The 23,178-nt window shown below is 37.8% G+C and overlaps 1 protein-coding gene across 4 annotated transcripts in view; it reads left to right on the forward strand.

Moving 5' to 3' along the window:
* The window catches only part of AOX1 (aldehyde oxidase 1), a 38,890-nt gene extending 15,763 nt beyond the window's left edge, over positions 1 to 23,127 (forward strand). Inside the window, exons 17-36 of one of the 4 annotated variants that reach the window (XR_005626396.1) lie at positions 1,554 to 1,723; positions 3,375 to 3,501; positions 3,792 to 3,914; positions 4,983 to 5,079; positions 5,990 to 6,114; positions 7,590 to 7,723; positions 8,961 to 9,048; positions 10,525 to 10,611; positions 12,046 to 12,237; positions 12,529 to 12,756; positions 13,792 to 13,887; positions 14,575 to 14,703; positions 15,211 to 15,285; positions 17,087 to 17,139; positions 18,723 to 18,837; positions 19,444 to 19,509; positions 20,086 to 20,274; positions 20,722 to 20,889; positions 21,841 to 22,200; positions 22,562 to 23,127. Coding sequence is in view for 3 of the 4 variants with exons in the window: in XM_039697978.1 (XP_039553912.1) it covers positions 1,554 to 1,723; positions 3,375 to 3,501; positions 3,792 to 3,914; positions 4,983 to 5,079; positions 5,990 to 6,114; positions 7,590 to 7,723; positions 8,961 to 9,048; positions 10,525 to 10,611; positions 12,046 to 12,237; positions 12,529 to 12,756; positions 13,792 to 13,887; positions 14,575 to 14,703; positions 15,211 to 15,285; positions 17,087 to 17,139; positions 18,723 to 18,837; positions 19,444 to 19,509; positions 20,086 to 20,274; positions 20,722 to 20,889; positions 21,841 to 21,900 (2,322 nt within the window). In the remaining variant the exon portion in view is untranslated. Of the gene's footprint in view, positions 1 to 1,553; positions 1,724 to 3,374; positions 3,502 to 3,791; positions 3,915 to 4,982; positions 5,080 to 5,989; positions 6,115 to 7,589; positions 7,724 to 8,960; positions 9,049 to 10,524; positions 10,612 to 12,045; positions 12,238 to 12,528; positions 12,757 to 13,791; positions 13,888 to 14,574; positions 14,704 to 15,210; positions 15,286 to 17,086; positions 17,140 to 18,722; positions 18,838 to 19,443; positions 19,510 to 19,841; positions 19,892 to 20,085; positions 20,275 to 20,721; positions 20,890 to 21,840 lie in introns of those variants that run through there. The other 3 variants (XM_039697978.1, XM_039697995.1, XM_039697990.1) reach the window with 3 other exon arrangements.
* Positions 23,128 to 23,178: the final 51 nt, after the last annotated feature.

Below are 23,178 nucleotides of genomic sequence, written 5' to 3' on the forward strand. Positions count from 1 at the left end.
GGAGTCAAGATGGTGTGTGATGATTGTGTGCTCAAATTAACACAAGCAGGTTGTCCTAAATCAACAGCAGAGAGCAGCAAAGTACATACTTGGTGTTTTCAGAGCTCACTATATGAACAGTTCATTGTGGAAACACCAGCAAGGATTTTTGATGTTTTGACACCCTCAATACACGAGTCAAAATACCAACTTTTATAAACCTAAAGAAAAATTCAAATGAAATATAGGTAAATACTCGTTTTTCTTTTAATTTTTGGATATTCCCTAGAAAAACACTAGCTTTAAATACTTCAAATTTGTTCAAATTGTTATCTTAAGTTTCCTTCAGAGTTGTTATTATTATTCTTATTTTTAAAAAAAGGCAAGAGGCAGTAAGAGGAGCCAGGACCATGGAGACTATTTCTCTGTGACTTTTCCCCAGTTTATTCCTTATCTGTAATAAAGTGACTGAACGTCAGAAATCGAAACAATTTGTTACTCGGATCAATTGGCACTGAGCAATGGAAATTTTGAAACCCAGAAAATCTGAGTTTTTACACTTTAAATTTCTATTTAGATTTTGTAAGGCTGTATTTTTTGTCTGCACTCCTTCATTTGGATATTATTAAGCTTTTAAAATCAAGATAAAAAAAAGAATGCTTATCATGAAATCCAAATATGTTGTCATTCTGTGGTGGAAATGTTGAAGTGGTTTGGCTGAGACATCCATTTGAGGAACTTCAGGCAGTGAAGTGAGATGTGTTTGTTCTTGACTTGGTGCCAGTAGCAGACAGTGTGCCAGAAAGTGCAGGAAGCAGATGTGTGCAGCCTGAACACTTGTGTGCTGGAAGCTTTAGAAGTAAAAACATTTTAAGTTGTAAGCAATTGACTAATTCTAAATGTAGAAAAGGAAAAAGTTAGCATGAATACTGACACAAAAATTGGAAAGGTGTTCTGGTAGTTGGCAACATTAGTTGATGTGGCAGATTTAACTGGAAACACTGAATTAATTTTCAAAAAAAACCTTAGGAATTTAGTGTCTTATAATCTTATTTTGCTACACAGGTGCAAGGAAATAATTGGGAAGAAAATATTTAGGCAGTATTTTCTCACTGATTTACATGATCAGTGGCACTCTTTCAGTGAGGAGGACAATCATTAGAAATCATTGCATATAGCTCATAGTACACCACCTGACACTGGTAACGTTCAGAGCAGAATCTTGTGAGAATAATTCAGAAAATTATTAAAGCTTCATTACACTATTCAGTAAGGGAGGAAAGTGTCCTTCTGAAAAAGTGCTGGGTTTGTCACTTTGATGCAAATAATTAAGGAAAAAAATCCAGGTAAACAAGCCTGTGTGTCACGCTTTGAAGGGTCTGTAAGAGACGAAAATAGGAGAAAGAAATCCCCAGGAGTAGCAGTCACCTTCTGCAGCCACATCTCTTTCAATATTGAACCAGAAGATGATAGCATGAGCATTGTTCATTCATCTAATTTTCTGATTACCTTAAGAGTAACAGGACTGGTTTTCTTTAACTGGGGGTGCTGGGTGTGTGTTTCTGACTGTACAGGACGTAGAGCCGAGCCAGTCTCCCCAGGACCCTGTGGGACGGCCCATTATGCACCAGTCTGGGATAAAGCACGCCACTGGTGAAGCAGTCTACATTGATGACCTTCCTTCTGTGGATGGGGAGCTTTTCCTGGCTCCTGTCACTAGTTCCAGAGCTCATGCTAAGATTGTGTAAGTGTTCAAAATGGACCTGAGGAAAGTGTTATCATGAATTGCTGCCTGAGATTTTTAGAGACTAACGAGTTATGCATGTACAGAACAGCATGTCTGATACCTGCAGGCAAATCCACACTGGAAGCAGTATTGTTGCACCAGTAAAAAGGTTTGTTAGGATTTAAGTGTCTCACCCCATTTTACTGTACTAGTAGGGGTGAACTGTTTCTGTTTCATAAACCAGCCCAGAGGTAGCCTAGCTACCTCCACAAGGTGCTCAGCTGTGCAGTGCAAGCAGACTTCAAGATTCAGTTTTACCAACACTACTTTTAAAGCTTAACTCTATGATGAAAGAAGAAAGTTGTTCAAAATGTAGGAAATAGTGTGGCAACTTTGCAGCATCAGGGTGGCAAAGCTCATATGAGGCTTATAGGAGAAAAGGGTGGAGAAGAGGATTTTATTTTGTAAGAAAACTGTTTCAAGGTATGCTTTTATGCTGGCAAGATACACCTATTCTAGCAGTTTGTTTGACATTCAGGCACCAAGGCATATTCAAGTCATCTAGTCAGAATTAATTGTCATGACAGATAGGACTGGGGCTTCTAGCTACTGAGTCCTTGTCATATTTCCTGGCTTATTCTTAGGTCAGTGCTGGGTTTGGCAGCCCTCTTTTTGGTCCCATCTTAGAGGTGACATCACCCATCTCTGCAAGTTAGTAGGATCTATTCAGTCTCCTTTGTCTCCTGATCTGGGTGTCCAGAGAACATGCCTGTACATGTGCTGGGATCTGATGACCTGCTGAAGTAGTTGCTATCAAAACATGCTGTTCTTACAGACCTGCTGTTCCTTCTGATCCTTCTACACCTAGACATTTCCATTCCTTCTCCATTTATACTGGTTTTGTAACTTTTTATATCTCTCTACATGAATCCTCTATCTGAAGAATGGGATCTGATGACCCGCTGAAGTAGTTGCTATCAAAACATGCTCTTACAGACCTGCTGTTCCTTCTGATCCTTCTACACCTAGACATTTCCATTCCTTCTCCATTTATACTGGTTTTGTAACTTTTATACCTCTCTACATGAATCCTCTGTCTGAAGATGAGTAATTGTATCTTGCAACATGTGCGTAGGCTGTGAGGTCTTAGAAAGATGCAGTTGTAACATTGTAATTGTGCAGTGATTTTCATTAAACCAATGCAGTTCAGGCAATCTAATGGGCCAATTATTTCCCTGTTGTATCTAAATTATCTTTTATAAATAAAGCAGATTAGTAGAATCTATATCTCTCTACATGAATCCTCTATCTGAAGATTAGTAATTGTATCTTGCAACATGTGTGTAGGCTGTGAGGTCTTAGAAAGTTGCAGTTGTAACATTGTAATTGTGAGTGATTATTAAACCAATGCAATTCAGGCAATCTAAAGGGCCAACAATTTCCCTGTTGTATCTAAATTATCTTTTATAAATAAAGCAGATTAGTAGAATCTTAAATAGTCTTTTATCTGCACTTCTCCACATGCCAGACACAGAAAGAAAATGGATGTGTGAGCCTATGAGCAAATCTTGGTAGTACAAGAGATATACCTCTGTATTGCGTTCCCTTCCTCTGTGAACAGTTTGTATAATTAATGAATTACACTTCTCTCTTTCCATATCCTAATCAGATCTATAGATACCTCAGAAGCCCTAAAAGGAGCAGGTGTGTTTGATGTCATAACAGCTCATGATGTGCCAGCTGCAAATGAGTTTCATTTTTCTGATGATCCAGAGATTATATTTGCAAGAAACGAGGTATAAATACAACCTTTTTGCAACTGATTTTCTTAATTTTAACTTTTTTTTTTCTCTAGCCTTTTATCCTCCCACTATCCATTTCTGAACACTGTATTTTCCTTGATTCTGTAGTTACACTGGTATTTTTATAATTTGTTAGCTTCATGGATGATGTGAAAATACAAAAGTCCTAACTTACAGAAAACTTCTGAACAGGAGACATAAGTGGTGGTTATGTAAAATAAGATCAGTAGCACATATGGAAATTGTTTGATTCCACTGTTCCATTACTGATGTGTATTCTACAGGTGATTTGTGTGGGTCAGATTGTCTGTGCTGTGGTTGCAGATTCAGATGTTCATGCCAAACAAGCAGCTGCAAAAGTGAAGATAGAGTATGAAATGCTGGAACCAGTAATTTTAACAATTGAGGTACTAATAATTTCTTCTGCTTTTTTATTGTTTTACCTATTTAATGAATGGAAACAGTTCACACTCTAGTTGCTTTTAAAATATGATTTTTAAGGAAACAAGATGAATTTGAAGATCCAATTAAGCAATATGAGTATCTCCCTATAAATAAATTTTTAACCTTTTGTCTAATTTTGACCACTTGTGATACGCAACAGTTTTGAAAACATTAAGGTTTCACAAGTTTTACAGTAATAAACATTAGAATGCAAAAAAAAAAAAAAAAAAAGAACTTTCATAATGTTCCCAGTGAGGAAAAGGCAATGAGCATGCTGGTTTCTAATTTTCTGGTAGCTACCAGCTGGTTAGTCAGCATGTGTATAGTGGCTAACAGTCAGTTCCTGATTATCTCTAGCATTTTTATCTGTTGTGTAGCTTGAAAGCTAGGCTGGAGATGTAGGAGTTGTTGCGGGGAAATGAAAGAAAGGTGTTAGGGATGAACAGCATTTTAGAAACGTAATGTGAGAGTCACATATGGATTTACCCTGGATTAAAGAGAGTAGAAGTAAGGAACAAAGGACATATTTGTAGGGAATCAGAATTAGTTCTGGTAGTCACTTTACAGCTTGTTTTGATGTGTGTGTGGTTTAATGGAACAGTCTAATAAAATCTTATTAGAAATAAAGCAAATGCTAATTTATAAATAGATTCCACCTTTACTTAGTCCTTGTGGCTTCTTCCCCTCTTGCTGCATCACTCACTGGATTATGCAGTTGCATTCTTACTCTGTGGTGTCTTGGTAACATCCTGGATGTATGACTGGCAAGAGCAGATTGAATAAACTGAATGCGTTTCCTTCAGAAACTGCTGTCATCAGTTACACTGTATGCATCAGGAAATAATTGCTGCTATTGAATAAACCAACTACAATGACAGTAAAGTGATTTAATACAGCTGTTCATTGATTTAGGTAGCTGGTGGTTCCAGTCTCTGAAGACAATGGTGTTGGTCCTGAGACTAAAATGCTGCAACAAGCTGAGAATCTTAAAAATACTTAAAACCCCCTATTTCTCTTTTTCTCCATTACAGGAAGCTATAAAACACAACTCATTCTTTGAGCCAAAAAGAAAATTAGAACAAGGAAATGTTGATGAGGCATTTGAAACTGTTGATAATATAATTGAAGGTAAACTGTAGAATACATTTGATAAGAAATTTTTGGCTGTCAATATTTGGGTTTGGCTGTCTTCTCTACAAGTCCCAGTTCTACCTTTTTTTCCATATGGTCATTAGGCCTGAGAAAATTCTTAGGCACTTGGAGGACAGCATGACTAAACCTAGTGTATTGGTGTTCTGCTGCTACGTTCAAGTTTTTTGCATCATCTGTACTTGAAAAAAGTTACAGAACAATTAGGTTGGGAGGGAGTCTTAGTCCAACCTCCTATTTAAAGTAGGTCTGCTTAGAGCAGGTTGTTACAGGCGATGTCCAGTCATGTTTTTAATATCTCCAAATATGGAGATTATGCAACATCTATAGGCATCTGTTCTAGTGCTTCACAGCTTTCATGCTGATTTTGATTTTTCTTATATCTAGCTGGAATTTCTTGTGCTCATTGCCTCTTATCTTTCCCTTGGGCATCTCTGAGAACAGTCTGGCTTGCTCTTGTCTGCACCCTTCCATTAGGTAGTTGTATACAGCAGTAAGATCTCTTCCTAAACCTTTTGTTCTTATGAATGAATAAATCCAGTTCTCTCAACCTCTTCTCGTATGTCCTGTGGTTCAGGTCCCTGATGATCTTGGTGGCCCTCTTCTTGACCTGGTCCAGTATGTGCATGCTTTGTTTAATTTATCTAGGCTTTATTGATTGTTGTCACCACTTGTGGGCAGTCATGTTTTGCTTTAATCCACTTCTGGTGATGCTACTGGAACAAGACCAATCTAAGGATATTAATTTGTGTTTTTATTTTATATGTTGCTTTTTCACACAAGAAGTATCAGAGGATTTGACATTTGATGGTGGGCTGTTAGTTCTTCTCTGGTTGATTTCTTCTGTCTTTTTCCCTCAGTAATACTTGTGTTTTTCTCATTGGATCAGGGGAGATTTGCATTGGGGGACAGAAACACTTTTACATGGAGACTCAGAGTATGCTTGCTGTTCCAAAAGGAGAGGATAAAGAAATGGATTTGTATGTGTCAACACAGCATCCAGCAATTATTCAGGTAATGCAGGGCATTCTCAGAGAAAGTGTTTGGACTTGTGACAATTGAGCTTTTAAAGTTTGGTTTATAAATCTGTAGGAACAGAAGCCATAGAAACATGAGATTTCCCATCTGGATGTCCAATAACATCTGCTTTGTAGTACTGCTGTATTCTGATAAACACTGAGCACTACACTGTCAGGATAAGTCTCTCCTTTCCCTTGGAACAAAGTACTTCATACTCTGCTATTGTAGGCATGAAAAGCTTCCTGTGGGGTGCTGAGGCTCCTCCATCTCTGTTAGTTTTCCACTGGAGTGAGGAGCAATTAATTCTCTACAGAGTCAAAACCTACTGAGGATCTGATCAAGTCTAACAGCTGTAGGTGTGACTGCTACTCCATGCAGCAGTGTCCTAATCACAGATTGGTTTGGGTTTCGAGGAGCCTTTAAAGACTGTTTAATTCAACACTCCTGCCATGGACAGGGTTGTCTTACTCTGCATCAAATTTCTCCAAGTCCCATCCAACATGCCCTTGAACTCTCCCAGTGATGGGGTGTCCACAGGTTCTCTGAGCAGCCTGTTCCTATGCCTTACCACCCTCATTTGTAAAAATTTATTTCTCTTCTAGTTTAAAACCATATCCCTTTGTCCTGTCAATACAAGCTTTGCTAAAACGTCCTCCTCTGTTTCTTGTGAAACCCCCTTTATAGTTTGAAAGGCCACAGTAAAGTCTCCCTGGAGCTCTCTTCTCCTGGCTGAACAGCTCCAAGTCCCTCAGTCTTCATAGCAGAGGTGTTCTAGCCCTCTAAATGCTGTCATGATGGTAAATGACAAAATAAAGCTACCATAGCTTGTGGCCTGCATAGCAATAGCCATAGTGCAAGAAACTGATGGTATTTCAGACTCAACACTGGCATTTTGTGTTCAAAGCCCAGTTCAGCTCCTTTTATAATTTCCATTATTATTATATTGCCAATAGCCAAGTAGTACGAAGAACTTTGTGTTTGAGAAAATTATCTCAACCAAAAACATTCCTGACGCTAGCAAGACCTTAGATAATTAAGAAACAAATAGTTTTATTTTAAATAAGAATGAGGGATTACCTTAGTAATAAAAATAATATAAACTGTAAACGAATTAATTTTTACTAATGCATAGCTGTAACTAATCCAATGTAAAACTGTAACTGTAAACTAATCCATTTTTATACCTGAAGCTTCTATCTGTTTAGATAATGTAATTCAAGGGTATTATTCTTCATATTGGCCAATGGCCTTTTCACAGTCTGTACGGTCAAGATTTGAAATGTGAGCAGTGTGGAGAGTTTGTTGTTATTCTTTCTTTGCTTTTTAGCCTAGGGTAAAGGAAAAGTTATATTCATCTGATAGAAGAATAGAAATATCTGTGGAACATTTTCTAGAAAAGGTTTCTATTTCAGAATATGGCTTTTGGACTTAGTTTGGGTTGGCATAAAATATTAAAACTTGTTTTACAGGAGATAGTAGCTGCGAGTTTAGGTGTTCCAGCCAACAGGATCATGTGCCATGTTAAACGAGTTGGTGGCGCTTTCGGTGGGAAAATCCTGAGAACTGCCTTACTGGCATCAGTTGCTGCAGTGGCAGCAAACAAGTAAGTGCAGTATGTGTGTGTTGGGATATGAAAAAAAATTAAGCAAACAAGTTTTCCATTTTGGCTGAAATGCTTTTTCCTTTTCCAAAGCTGCTAGTCAAAATGTCGTACAATCCTGACTTCACATTTTGCAAGACTGATGCATTTCTTTGTTTTGTTTTCTTGGATTACTTATGTTAAGCAGCTCTAGCCTCAACTAAATTAATAGGCTGCAGGAAGTTGATATTAGTATAATCTAGAATTGCTCAAAAGGACCAGTCCTTAACTACTGAGACTTTGTACATACATTAAAATATGACATTAACCCTCCAGTTGTGAACTTCATTGACACAGCCGGATGCAGAAGGAAGAGTTCATGAGTGGAACTGCTTTTAAGAAAAAGTAGTTCTAGCTCAGTCCTCAACATCTTTCAGTCAAAATTAGCTTAAATCTCTGAGGTATTATGCTTTTTCTAATACTGCTTGAATTAGTTTAAGAACATTAACACATAAAGCTCCATCCCCCCATCTTCCAAATTTGGCAGGGCAATATTGGCAATTAGCTGTCAGGGCATACAAAACTCCTTTATAAGCATAACTGATCTGATGCAGAATTGCCATTGGGCTACATCCTGTCAGCCAAAATGATCTTGTCATCTGAGGAGTTAGTCAGTAGGTTTATGTTACTTCTACTGTCACTGGTATAAAATTTGCTCTTGAGTATTTTTTGCCACATTATCTGTGTTTTTTTATTAACAGGTCATGCCAGAAATAATATTTCTTTTATGGTTTAAAATATCTTTTTTAGTCTTAGGACCTTATTTTATACCTGATGTCCATTTTTCTAAAGTAATTATTTAAAACGGTATATATATTTCTAGACTAATTTTCATATTTTTATTCATATTTTGGTTTCATTCCAACTCTCTATTTCAGTATGATTCTAAATAGCTAAGAGGTGATGAACACTTAACACTGAAATAGTTTCTTCAGGAGTAGTTTGCACTGAGTTATGTTGTTGGCTTTCAAGAGATGAAAATTCTGACATGATTGTAAATGTGAGAAATATGAAATCTGGACATAGTGTTAAGCATATGTTCAGGCTTATTGAAGTTAAGTTTAATCTAAATGCATGTTTATATGGATACATGATGGATACATGATGAGTTTAGATTGGATACATGATGAGTAGCCATAGCCATCTTATTAGTAGCATCCTTTATTTTAGTTGCAATTTGACTTTTCTCTTTTGGATTTAGAACCAGCAGAGCAGTCCGTCTCATTCTGAGCCGAGAGGATGATATGGTAATCACTGGTGGCCGACATCCTTTTATGGCTAAATATAAAGTGAGTGCCACAAAATTCTGGGACAAAATACCCACCTGTACTCTGTGAACAATATTTCAGTGTTACTGGGTTATGTGTTCTGTTAATGAAAATGGTATAGCAAATTCAATTTTAAAACAAAACTACAAGCAGGACCCCAAGTGATAACTGCTGTACAGCCCCTTTGTCTGCTTCTACTTCTTCTCCTCAGGGTTTTGTATTATTATTTTTTCTAGTTCCTTCATGTTCTTTATCCCTTTATAGCTCTTTCTGTCTTTCTTTCTAGGAACAGGAAGCTAACCTATCGTAGACTTCTTCTGCAGAACTTTATTTTAAACTCTCCATATGGTTAGATTCACACAAAGAAGCAGCTAATTTTTCACAGAAAGAGTGTCATGCAGAAAACGCACCCTGTGGAGGAAATTAATCTCCTCCCTGCCCATGCGCTGTCATTGGTTATAATTATGCATTAAGACAATTTATGCCTTCTTTTCCTTCTCTACTTGTCATATAAATTATGTGTGCCAGTCACCATAATGGGATTTAAATTCAAGTTTCTGCTGAATCAATAAGGTGAATGACTTCTCTAAAAATATCTTTTGTTAATAGTTCTCTAGCTCAAGCTGGTGCCTTCAAGGAAGTACTCTGAACACTGGGCAATTATACCCTTACAGTCTAAGCTCCCCATCCCTCACATTACAGTAGAAACCTGTAGTAATATTAAGGGTCTGGAGTCTTGGCATCCTTTATGGGTTTCTTTCACTGTCTGTAGCTGGGCCATTTATTTTCTTATATCTAAGTGTGTTGCCTTTGCTAGAGATTGTAGGTTCCTTATCTTTCAGCTTGAGCTGACTCTGAGCCTTCTGATACTCGACTGGGTAACAGTACAACATACCTAGGGAAAAGTTCACAGCTTGCAGCCTGAGGCTGCTGCAAATTTAGCTGCTAATACTAAGCAAGTTGCATGACATTCTATATAGGTAAAGTAAGAGAGGTTTTATAAGATGCTTCCCTGAAATTGAAAATTATCTGTAGCTCATGTTGAGATTTCAGGAACTGCTAATGGCAACAGGTGAAAAGAGGAATGTGAGATAAAGATAACACTTCTTCGTTAATAAACATAAATGTCATATTCCATCTGCCAGACACTGTTCTTAAAGTGGGATTTGATTTTATCTACAGTAAACACTCCTAGGTGGAACTTCTGACAGCCATCTCAGGCAATGCAGAATAAGCCACTGATTCTTCCTTTTCCAATGGGCTTCTGTTGTGTATTCTGTGCTGTACCTCTACAGATCAGATGCCAGGAGGGAAAGCCTATATCTTAGAAACATACTTTTTTTCTCTCTTGCCCTTCTATAGTTTCAGTGAATGCTGCCCAGAAATTAACAGTGCAGTATGACCCAAACGTGTGGGTTATGTTAATTTTTAAAATATACAAGCACTTGGAAACAAATGAATGCTGATTTCTAAATAACATCCTGTTGATCCTTCTAGGTTGGCTTCATGAATGACGGTAGGATCACAGCTGTGGATGCCAAATATTATGTTAATGGAGGATGTACCCCTGATGATTCTGTCCTGGTAAGGATTTTATACTGACGAACCTTACAGCATGGAGGAGTCACTAGCCGGAAAATTATGAAGCCAAATTCCCTTGCCCATGTATTATTAATCATATAGACTTTTGATATAGGGATTGTGGGTTGTTGGAAGAATCTACACTGAGCAGATTAACCTTATTAAATTTAGTGAAGCATCTCACTAGTTTCTTATATTGCCCTATTCACTTCATGAATGTTTTCTCAGGCTTATTTTTCTGTTATGAACATCTGAACTAACATCGTATTTCTTTTAAAATGTGTAGTACCTGCATTTGTTCCTGCCTAAAGCTTTATGTCTTCAGGGCTGGAAAGATCTTTCTTGGCCTTCAGAAAATTCATAGTGATAGTTATCCTGTTGCTATCCCTATATGGTTCTGTACTGGGTCAGCATTTATTGTGCTGTGTACCTCAGTTCCTCACTTATAGGTCTGCAAAGTATAAAATGTTTCTTGCTTTGATATTATCACTAGGTACTTGTGTTTGTTCCGGCTATTCTAGCTGTAACTGAAATGCTTGCTGTACTCCCCTCATCTGCTTGTCACTGCCCCACCTATGAGGACTTTCTGCATCCTAAAATCTGTCAGTGTAGCTGCCTGTGGTATGGCTGCCTAACCTGGTTGTGGAAAATAGCCTTGGTTAGAAGAAAATCCATTATTAGAAGCACCTACATTAATGCAGATCCTGTCAGAACTGTCTTAAGGTGAAGTCTACAGTGATACAGTGGAGCTACTGGACCTAGCAGGAATAGCCAAGGCTTGAATTTGTCATTCTGAGAAATCTACCTAATACTGAAGAGAGACAGTGACCTCTTCATCAGGCATCAAACCTTTTTTTTTTGAATATTGACTCCTAGAGCCTAATTTGAGGTCTGTAGTATAGTATTTTCATCCTCATGTGGTTTTGTGAAACCTCTAAATGAAAAACTTGAGGACCAGAGGATGCTGTAGACTGCAGTACATATGCTTTCTGGTGGAACTAAATCTTAAGTGTGGATTTCCATAGGATATGATAGCTCAGAATGATTTCATCAGTTCCTTTCATAGCTACTCTTGCTTTAAATCTAATCTGTTTTTAGTTTGTGTGGCTTTTGGTATTGAAGTAGGAGCAAAATCAGTCATAAAATGACATATCTGCTACATCCATAACTGTTGATAACATTCAAGTACAAGTAACATCAGCTGTGTTCTGTATCAAAAAACCCCCCCAAAAATTAATATATTGCATGAAAAATGTATTGATGGAGTATGTATGCATGCATGAGTACTCTTAATGCCAATGATTGCCAGAAACTTAATTTTAAAGCTAGTTGTCTCAAGTTAAGCTCTTTTATATAAGAGATGAGGAAGATTTAAATGTAAATTTGAAAGAAACACTGTTCTGACATTAAACTAGATCTGTTTGTCCCCTACCTCAGGTAGCAGAAGTATCCTTATTAAAAATGGACAATGCATACAAGATTCCCAACTTGAGATGCTGGGCTTATGCTTGCAAAACAAACTTGCCATCAAATACAGCATTCCGAGGCTTTGGCTTTCCTCAGTCAGGACTGGTGACAGAAACTTGGATAACAGATGTTGCAGATAAAACTGGTTTATCACCAGAAAAGGTGACTAAATGAAGGCATCTTCTCTTCTGAAATGAAGTCTGTGAAACTGGAAGTTAAAAAACTTTAGAATAGTTTAATTGTTTGAACAAGTCTTTTCTAAGTCAAACATAATTTGTGCTGAAATTCATATATTTTTAATCCATGTCTGGTTGTTGAATGAATAGCATGGTCTTACAAACTGGTAATCGTTAAAAAAAAAAATAGTGATGTTATTGTTGTCTATTAGTCCCCCTAGATGGTCAGTTTGCCTTTAACAGGATTGTGAGATAGCTGAAATTTCATTTTTTTCAGATTAGGGAAATAAATATGTATAAGAAGAGCGAGCAGACACACTTCAAACAAAATCTTGATCCACAGAATTTAATACGGTGTTGGAATGAATGTATGGAGAAATCTTCATATTACAGTAGGAGAGCAGCTATCAATGAATTTAACAAACAGAATTACTGGAAGAAAAGAGGGATTGCCATTGTACCAATGAAATTTCCATTTGGATTAGGCACACCTTACCTTTCTCAGGTGAGTTTCATTAAGTGTAAATGAGCTAAGCATTTTATCCGTAGAACATTACAGTCACTTTATCTGAAGATACAAAACAAACATGCTATCTTTTTCTGGAAAATTATGATGATCGTTCCCTGAAGAGGCTGTAGTAGCCTGTAGCCCTTTTCAAGCTGAGATCAAAGCTGCCTGGTTTTCAGGACCCAGGCAGCTTGGACCCTGCCTGTTAAAGGCCAGTCCCATCTGTTGAGGTGCAGTGTTGGCATAGGTGAGTTGAACACACTTAGAAAAAGGTTTTGAAGACTGATAGCAAAATATTCATTGAATAAGTTGTCCACTCCAGAAATAGTTCTGAGCCTCCTCTTTCTGCCCATGGATGTACTATGGGATGCTGCTCTTAATGACTTAAATCCTTTGATGCCATCAAAGACTAAGGTTACAGAAGCAAAAAAGGACCAGTAGTATTTTTGCTCCTTGTATTTTTTTAATATTAGGTGTTCAGTGCTTCTGAAACAGACAGCATTCTATCAATTAAAAATTAATTAATTGACTGACTTATGTCATAGCAAACTGGCTGTCTCTATTCAACATTACAGTCACAGGGTCTTTGTAGTCTACAGGGCTACTTCTGGCTGAGTCCAGGAAGAAAATCTCATTTGGAAATTCAACCTATGCTGTTTAAAAACCTCCAGGACTCTGACATGTCAATGAGAGAGAAAATGGAGCTTGCAGCAAATTGCACTTAGAGCTGTTAGTGAGGGGTTTCCTCCCATTTCTTTTGGAATCACTGAGATACTGTTGCCAACTGTGAGTTTGTTTCAGGATCTAATAACAGAAAAGACCACAATACAAGGATTTGTATATTTGTCTTTTGAAATTCATTATAGAGGAAGAGCAGCAAGTAAACTTTCAAATTTTGCCTTCTATTAAAAAGCACTAAACAGGTAAACTGAAATACACTTAAACACTTTGTATTTTTTCTTTATTCAGTTCATTACCACATACAACACATCTCCTCACTAGTCTGGTCTTGATTTTGTTTTTCTTTTTTAGGCTGCTGCACTGGTTCATATTTATACTGATGGGTCTGTGCTTCTGACACATGGTGGAATTGAAATGGGGCAGGGTATTCATACAAAAATGATCCAGGTAACAAATTATCTAAATAAATACTGCCATGTGCTTTGTCTATCATGCAGATAAACAGTGTGAAGGTTTTCTTTTTGGTTAGTTAGTGTACCAGCAGGACGGTTTCTTTATTAGCATAGCCACTACTACTTTACATTGATAGAGATAGAAAACAGAGGTACCTTCATTGATTCATAGAGGCAGAAGGAAGGAAAAAATGGACTGGTTTTTGTTCTTTCAATATCATATGAAGAGGCTTATTAGAAATAAGATTTTTGGGGGCTGATCCCATAAAACCCATAGTGAAAAAGGCAGAGATTACTCAGATTGATATAGTCGGATGATAACATCATAATCCTGTTTGGTTAATGGATAATTCTGAGACAGATCTGTAAAGGTATTTATAAAGTCAGTGAAAGTTTGGGACCTCAGCTTGTGTAATGTGCTGTAAGTCTTACAGGTTATAAGCAGGAAAATCAGGAATGAGTTGGACTTCAGTGTCTCAATCCAGAGTTTGAGTACAGCTAGAACATTGTCCTTTTGTTTCTTAGTACTACCAAATTGGATGGAATTATTTCAGTTAGAGATTGGAAGAGAACTTGCTAAAATTTTTATCTTTCCTGTTATTACTGACTTCTAGCAAATACTGGGGAATTGCTGGAGTGTTTAGATTTTTTTCTAAAACAAAGATTCGTGTTCCTGGAACAGGTTGCTAGTCGGGAATTGAACATCCCCATGTCACGTATCCACTTCTGTGAAACGAGCACAACAACTGTTCCCAATGCATGTGCCTCAGTAGGGTCTGCAGGGACAGATGTCAATGGCATGGCTGTGAAGGTAAAGAATAGTATTTAGTTGAAAAAAATACTCTATCCCTTGAAGTGTTTGTTTGCCAGACTTTAGGCCCTAGTGATCCCATATATATCAAGTTTGGGATTATCAATAATACTGCTGGAGATGGCCAAGAAGAAGCATGACTTGACAGCTTCTCAGGAATGGTGTTTGAGTTTCCAGAATGTGATCTGGACTCTCCCAAAAAGAGAGTCCAGATCACATTTTATACTTGACAAAATTTCTGTTTCATCTAAGAAGCTAACTAGACCCACACAAATCTTGCACCCTGTTCATGTTTGAAATCTACTGAGTCATACAGATCCCAGCCCTTGTAACTTAACCATTTAGAAGTTTTGTGTCTTTGTAGTTAATATGACACTTCCTGCAATACCTTTTCAAACTGAGATGACAGTAAAGCATATATTAATTAAATAGTAACTAGAACATAACTTGAATAGTACCAAATGTGTGTGTGTTAATTTTGTGGTATGTTCTCCCAATTCTCACCAGGATGCTTGCCAAACTCTCCTGAAACGCCTGCAGCCCATCGTCGAGAAGAACCCAACAGGGACCTGGAATGACTGGGTAAGACCTGTGAATGCTACTGAATGTGTCTGAGTGCTGGCAGAGACTGTGAGAAATGTACTGTAGTCTATAAATCTGCCCAGCCTAATAATCCTAAAGTTAAAAACTGTAGAAATAGGCTATCTCACAAAAAGGTGAAACTCAAGGTTCTTGGCCAGGCACAAATGATCATGTGGAAGATAATAATTGGATTTATTGCTAGTACAGTATTTAAATATTGCCAGTGCAATTTCCAAGTAACAAATCTGTAATCTGTTACAATGAATTACAGTAAAATCAGGTTATGGTCCCTCCTGTTGAGTCATGAGCATCAGTGAGATCTCCTGGCTTTCTAAACTTTTCAGAGGAGTCTAGGTGCAGCCAGGTCTGCTCAGTCTCAGATTTGGTCCACAGCCTATGTCTAAAGGGTTACAATATGTTGTGGTGTAACCTCAGCCAGCCACCAAGCACCACCCAACTGCTCACTCATTCTCCCACTGGTGGAATCAGGGAAAGAGTCCCAAGAGCAAAAGCTTAGAAAACTTGTGAGTTGAATTAAAGATAGTTTAATGGATAAAGCAAAAGCCATACACACAACCAAAGCAGAGCAAGTAATTCTTTCACTCTTTCCCATGGGCAAGCAGGTGCTCAGCCATCTCCAGGAGAGCAGGATGCCATGACATATCATGGTTACTTGGGAAGACAAGCACCAGCACTTCAAATGTCCCCCTGTTCCTCCTGCTTCCCCCCACTTTATATTCTGAGCATGATGCCATATGGTCTGGAATATCCCTTTGGGCAGTTATTCCAGCTTCCCATGCACCTCCAGCCTCCTCACTAGTGGGGCAATCCAAAAACCAGAAAAGGCCTTAGTTCTGTCAAAGCCCTTCTTAGGAATAACAATAAAACACTAATCCAAAACACCTGATCTCCTCTGATGGATATACAATTAATCTGGATCATTCAGACACACCAAAATTATTATCAAAAATGGCTGACCAAAGAAGGAACGTTAATATATGTAGAGAAGTAACTTTGTATCTTGGAAAGTCAGTACAACCCAACGAAAAGCCTCACAAAAATTTCTTGACTTGTAAACTGAGTACATTTAACTCAGAATCACTCAAAGGGAATAGATTTGGGTCCTCATACTGTCATTTTTATGACTGGCAGAACTTTACAAAGAGCATTTATCTCGAAAACTCTCATTTTTGTGCAAATAGGTCATGCAGATCTTTTATGTCAGTGTGGTGGCTTGACCTTGGCTGGACTCCAGGTGCCCAACAAACTGCTTTATCACTCCCTTTCTCAGTGAGATAGGGGAAGAAAATAAAATGGAAAAAAGCCAACAAGTCAGTGGGATAAGATAAATGCAGTTTATCCAAGAAAAAGCAAAAGGTTGCACCTGCACCCAGTTGCATGACCCAATATAATCAGTGACTTATCAACCAGATCTGGTTAGCTGACAGACTCATCTCTATGGAACTTGATCAGAAAAACTGAGCAGGGCCCTTTCTGACTGTGGCATTACCAGTAATAAAGATTCTGCAAGAACACTGCTGTTCACAGGTCTATTCCTTCTTGTATTGCCAAAAGAATTCTGATTGTTCATGCAAGAGGGGTTTAGTTCTGTGGTATTAAACACCATGTGCAGCTAAACAGGCTTAACTCAGTTTGTCTTTCTTTCTTTACAAATTTTACAGTTAGGGTTTTAAGTAAATATGTGTGGGTAAGTATATATATAAATAAAGTAAATATGACTATGCTGTGTTCCTTCCTGACTCCTTCCTTGGTTTACCATAAGCACTGCTATATTTTACAGATTAGAGAAGCTTTTGAACAGAGTGTGAACCTTTCAGCTACTGGCTATTTTAGGTAATATATTTTTGTTCCTTAAAAGTGCATAAATTAGACTAGGACTGATTTTTGAAGATAATTAATGCTGTAAAGAGAATATCCTGTCTAATAGGTCTAATAGCTCATTTTATGTTTTATATAATTAGTTGATATATGGAGGGTTGGAAGCATAAAGTTTAGGTGTTAATTTCTGTCCACTCCTCTGTGGCCTCTCTAGAAAGTATTAAAAGAATATTTTATGCTATCCTTTGCTCTATGGTTTCACATTTAGCAAACCATTGAGTGTCAAGAAAGTGACTGCTGCCTATAAGTCATGTGCAAAGTGGGATATATTTGATTTACTGGAGCTGGATTACTATAAGATATAAATATCATTGTTCCCACTGCACTCAGAGCAGTCTCTTGGTCCTTTTTCTTTGAATTCTTTCACAGTGTTTATAAAGAGCCAGAAATGAAAACTTTTTGTGCTATAACTCAGGTGGGATTCAAAGCAAAGCTTTTCTTTTGGCCTGCTGTGCCTTATCTCTTCTCTTCTCCTGCTCGTGGTTCTTCCTTATCAATAGCAACTTTTCAGGTCTCTGGCAGTCTGGAGTAAGTCGAAAAGGCACTTGGGAAAACCGTACTTTTATAAAACACCAAGAAATATCCAAATGAATTGTCCCTTCCTGCTGTTAAGCCTGATCAAGTATGTTTTCTGCTTATGCAGCCCTTCAGGAATGTTGATATCACCAAAATAATGCACAACAGTCATACTTTGCTGTTGACACTTAATGGTGTCCAAAAACATCAGCAGATCCTGTATTGATCTAGCTCTTAGCCAGTCATATTCTCTACTTCCAGGAATCTCAAAGGCAGCTGAGGTAAATGGATTATGAGAAGTTGAGTATATGGATTTTGTGTATCCCTTTCTTGGTACATGGTTCTGTACTATATAATTGCTTTATGACAATCTTAAATATGCTCAACAAAGACATTTCAGTGATACATAGTCAGAAAATACACCTTTGTCACATAGCTCCCATGTTTGGAAGATACCAATTTCACTGTTCTCTCATGTCCTTGGATTTACTCCATCATTCCTGACTACTGTGGTGTCCTCTGTTAATGCCACTCCCTTCTAAGTAATTACACCTTTATTTCAATATTCCTCTTTTAACCCTCTTACTCAATTCTGTAGGCTATTTCTGTAATTTTGACTTTTTCATTTATCTTTTGTAAATTATTTTTTTCATAGGTCCTGACAAATTTTCCTCCCTTTTTCTAGATTCCTTTATGTGCTATTACCCCAGTAACCACCATGTTAAATGTTTATTCTACATTTTATTAGTATATTTCTAGGATTATGCTGGTTATAGCCTCTCCTGAGCTGAAATAGGTTATTTGTCTGCTACATTTTATACAAATACCAGAGGCATCAAACCTAAAGTAGGTGCTCTGTAGGTTTTCATGAAATTTTGATGTTCTGAGCTGTTACTTAAGATTTCACTTAAGATGTTGTACTTAAGATTTCACAAGCAGTTTCAAACTTATGTGCTTACCTGCTTTGTTATAATGCAAACTGTGGTCAGTTTTCTTCTTGTGGACTTTGTTTCTTCCACCAGAGGTTACAATGAATACATGGACTGGGAGAAGGGGGAAGGACAGCCATTCACATATTTTCTTTTTGGAGCTGCTTGTTCAGAGGTTGAAATTAACTGTCTAACAGGAGATCACAAGGTAATAACTCAATGTCAGAGAAGTTTTGAAAGTAATGTGAATAAGGTTTGCTCCAACAATCATTCAGATTTGGGGTTAATAAGTCACCTGTGTTCACATGTTCACATATATCAATGATGTAAATATGAATTACAGGTGGAGCAGAATGGAAGCTGTGCAGTATTAACCAGCTTCTGACATACATGTCAATGTCATTTGTGTTCACCTTTTGGGTTATGGCTGACATCTAACATGTTCTTTGCTTGTTCTGTCCCTGTTTGCCAGCAAACACCTTATAGCAATATTCAGTTCCCAGGCTTTTGACCATCTGGAGAGCTAAAGGCTATAGACTGATGATGATATGGCCTCTTTCTGTACATTTGTATGAGGGTTTCCTTGAGCAATGGGAAAAATCTGGCAGGGCTGTCTCTGGCCAAACTTGTGTAAAAGTTGATACAAGCCCATTTTGCCTCTGATGAGATATTGGACATTATTCTGAAATTATGTACATGGAGGGCCTCTATCTCAGTATTTCCTATTTCATTGAATTCCAGCTCTAACCCACATTATTTTCTAATGCTTTCATTCCATCTCTCTGGGTGGTATAAATTTAAATTTTATTAACAGAACCTCAGAACAGACATTGTTATGGACATTGGATGCAGCATAAATCCAGCTGTGGATATAGGACAGGTACGTGCCAAGAATTTTCTGATGCCTTATTTCTATTACACTATTGTCCTCATGTGAAATTATGATTACCTCGTTCAGAAAATAGTCATTTCTTACTAGATTATAGATCATATTAGAATGTCTCTTGCCTATAGACTTGCTCCAATTGAATGTGTCAGAACTCTGTAGATGTCAAGCTTGAATTTTACCCATGGTTTCAACCTGTAATACTTCCAGTATGTGTGTATGTCTTCTGTCTACTGGACTGAAATCCTGTTTGTGATTTACAGTCTCCAAGCTGTTTGATCTGCCTTCCTTCCTTGATAGCAAGGAAACATCTTTATTCATTGCAGGCTGGTGCACAGATCTCATCACTTCATCATACAAGCATTTAACTTCTCAGGTATGAGAGAGGAATGTGAAAGCTTTTCCATTATAGTTGCCCCAAAATGTTGAAGCATCTCATTAGGCAGACATTAGTGCATTAGTCCTCACATATATCACAGTCACAGCTAGTGATACAAATGAGGTCTTGGTGAAGTTTTCTTGTTTAACCAAACGTGAGTACATAAATGCTATTTCTTTTCTTATTTAAAGATTGAAGGTGCTTTTGTTCAAGGCGTTGGACTGTATACAATGGAGGAGTTGAAGTATTCTTCAGAAGGAGTCCTCTATACTCGGGGTCCAGATCAGTATAAGATCCCTGCTGTTTGTGATATTCCAGAACAGTTTAGTGTTTCCCTGTTGTCACCTTCTCAAAATCCTTATGCCATCTATGCATCCAAGGTAAGCAGATGATCACAGGCCTAGTTCTTAGATCCCAAGCCAAACTGAGAAATTACTTTGATGTGAAACACATAAGTTTTCAGTTCCTCTCCTTTAGCATTTCAAACAAGTGTCCAGTAAATTGTTTTATTTATAACATCAGGGAAGCTAATAAGAAATAAAGCCAGATATTGTTGTGTCACTTCAATGGTTGGCAAGTAGTGATTTTAGAGTTTTGTTAACAGACCATACACAGAAAGCTGCAAGATCAATTTAAAACCATACTTTTAAATGTGGTGATAAACTGAAAAGTTAGAATAACTGAAAAGTTAGAATAAAAATATTAATTGATGGAGAAATCATAATGTCATTCAGAGTATGCAGCTTACTCATGTGTGCTATGCAATACAAAGTAGGACTGTATGTGTGTATTTATATGAGAGACTAGCTTTTTAAAATCTTTTTCAGGGGATAGGTGAGGCAGGATTTTTCTTGGGATGCTCTGTGTTCTTCGCTTTGAGGGATGCAGTAACTGGTGTGAGGAATGAAAGAGGAGTGAAAAAGACCTTTGCACTGAACAGCCCCCTGACTGCTGAGCAAATACGGGCAAACTGCGCTGATGCCTTTACTGAGATGGTAAGAGAAGCTGGGGAAGGCTCTGTGCTACAATGGCTGGGTAGGAATGTTTGCTGATGTTGGCACGCCTAAATAGGGGAGTGCCTAGTGATGTCTCCAATCAGTCATGCTTTAAATACAGCTCCTTGTAATTGAAATGTCTGGTAACAGGTCTCATTTACACAAGTCATTTCAACAAATGCCATTCAAACATTGTATTGGAATTTCACTGGGCTTTGTCTATTTTTTTTTTTTGCTTTGAAATCTAGATCATTTTTACAGCCCTCTCTTTCCCTGAACCCTCCTCCTTTCTTCTGCATGTCAAATTCCATAGAGGATTAAATAGCTTATCTTATTAACGTGCAATGGATCAGGCTCTAAGCCTTCTTCAGTCTCCTTCCAGGTGCTTTGCCCCACTGACTGCATGCTGGCACTGTCACTTCATTCTAGTTCTCCTTGCTATGCCCAGTACTCTTAGAGAGACATAATTAACTCAGAGCTAATACAAAGAGACAGAAGTAAAACAAACAAAGCAATACACTTCATATAATGCTGATCCTTTGTGCTCTGTTTTCTGCAACTGTTCACTGTAGTTCCCACTGTTATTACAATTCTTTTTTTGGGTAAGTTTTTACTTAGTGAGGCAAGGTCCTTGTCAGCATATAAATCCATGCTGTGCCTTGAACCTCTGAGGCTCTGCTGTGGAAACTCTTGAGCTCTCATTCACAGATTACTGCCATGGTATTTCTGTGACTGTGGTGAGGCACCACTGTCCCCTGAATCAGTAGGTTTGTGGGTTTACTCTGATTGCAGGAGCTTGCAGGAGGTGAGGTCCACCAGAGCAGGGACCTTGCTTCTCCATCCCTCTTTAGTCCTAATCCCAGTTATCACTGACTTGGAGGCACCTGATAAGGGCAATGTTGGGAGGTTGCCAGTCAAAGTCACTGTTGTCATTTCTTGCTTATCTCTTAGATGGCAAACAATGAAGCTTCTTCCTCCTTGGGCCACATCTGTGTGAATGACAAACCATAGTGCACAAGACTGGAATGGAAAACTGATTTACTGCCCCAAGACATACTAATCAACACACAGATAAATGTATTTTCTCTTTTTCTGAATAGAATCAGCTACCAAAAATATGCACTTTATATCTTACATCCTTATCTTCATTCTTCCTCCAGTGTGCACGTTACAGTATTTTGTTTAAATGATTGCATTTAATTGTCAGAAATAAATCTTCTGCATTTGAACCATATGTTTTCAACAAAAAAGATCTGCTGATCAGCACAGCTTAAATACTACAGAAGAGCAAAGTTTGAATGAAGTGTAAAGGTATGCTGGATAACTTACTGTCATGTATTCCACTAAACAACTTCATATGATAAATGATTTGGTAATGGTTTCAGCTAATCTTCTAATTTAGACTTGAGTCTCGCAGTGAAGTGTAAGTGCAGAGATGTTTGTCAAAGAATCAGAATCTTGTTTGTTGGATTCAGAACCTTTTTGACCAGAAGTGATACTCTGACTTGTAGTAAAGCTGGTTTAGAATCTTTTGGCACAGGTATCTTTGTGTTAAAAACATGCAAGAAACAACAGTTATGATTCTCTTTTGCTATGCCAGGCAAGTTACCATGGCTAGTCTAGATACATAGACTTTTATCCCAAAAGCTGACAGAGTTGTAATTTCCACCAGAAGCTTTCTTTATCTCATGGAGCAAGCCAAAAGCGTCTGAACAGAATGGGAAAATTGACGTGGAGTTCAGTGTGCTTTGAATGGGAGAATGGATGACATGTCAGCCTGCAGGCTCTAATTATTCCACCACCTCTCAGTGTTCCACAATTTCTCTTGTCTTCCCTTCAATTGTTGAGCTGAGATGTATCTGTGACAGAAATCAGGTCAGTCATTTTTAACAGCTTTTGCATTGGCTATTAAGATATGAAATCTTTATTGTTTCAATTTGTCTCTGTAACCATGATGAGTCGGTGAAATGCAGTTGCTTAAACATAGGTGTCTAGACCATTTTAGATGTCATAAGGCAGTAGAGACATGGCACAGGAGAGCACAGGACTGGAAGAAATGATACAGCAGCTTGAGACCAGGCAGGTAACAGTAATTGTAATCAGTGGAAGTGGTACTGAAGGTGACTTAGGCAGCTGAAGCCTTTTTGGGGTTTACTTCATTTTCTTCACTTTCTTTGTATTAATTTGGCTTTTATATATTGCTAGAAGTCAATAAATTAAATGTGAATGCTGCTGTCACCGTTAGTTTTTCTGATTTGAAACATCTTCTTAATTTCACTCTTTGGTGTT

Source organism: Passer montanus, unplaced genomic scaffold, assembly GCF_014805655.1.
Source record: "Passer montanus isolate IOZ18808 unplaced genomic scaffold, ASM1480565v1 scaffold1, whole genome shotgun sequence".
Lineage (NCBI taxonomy): Eukaryota > Metazoa > Chordata > Aves > Passeriformes > Passeridae > Passer > Passer montanus.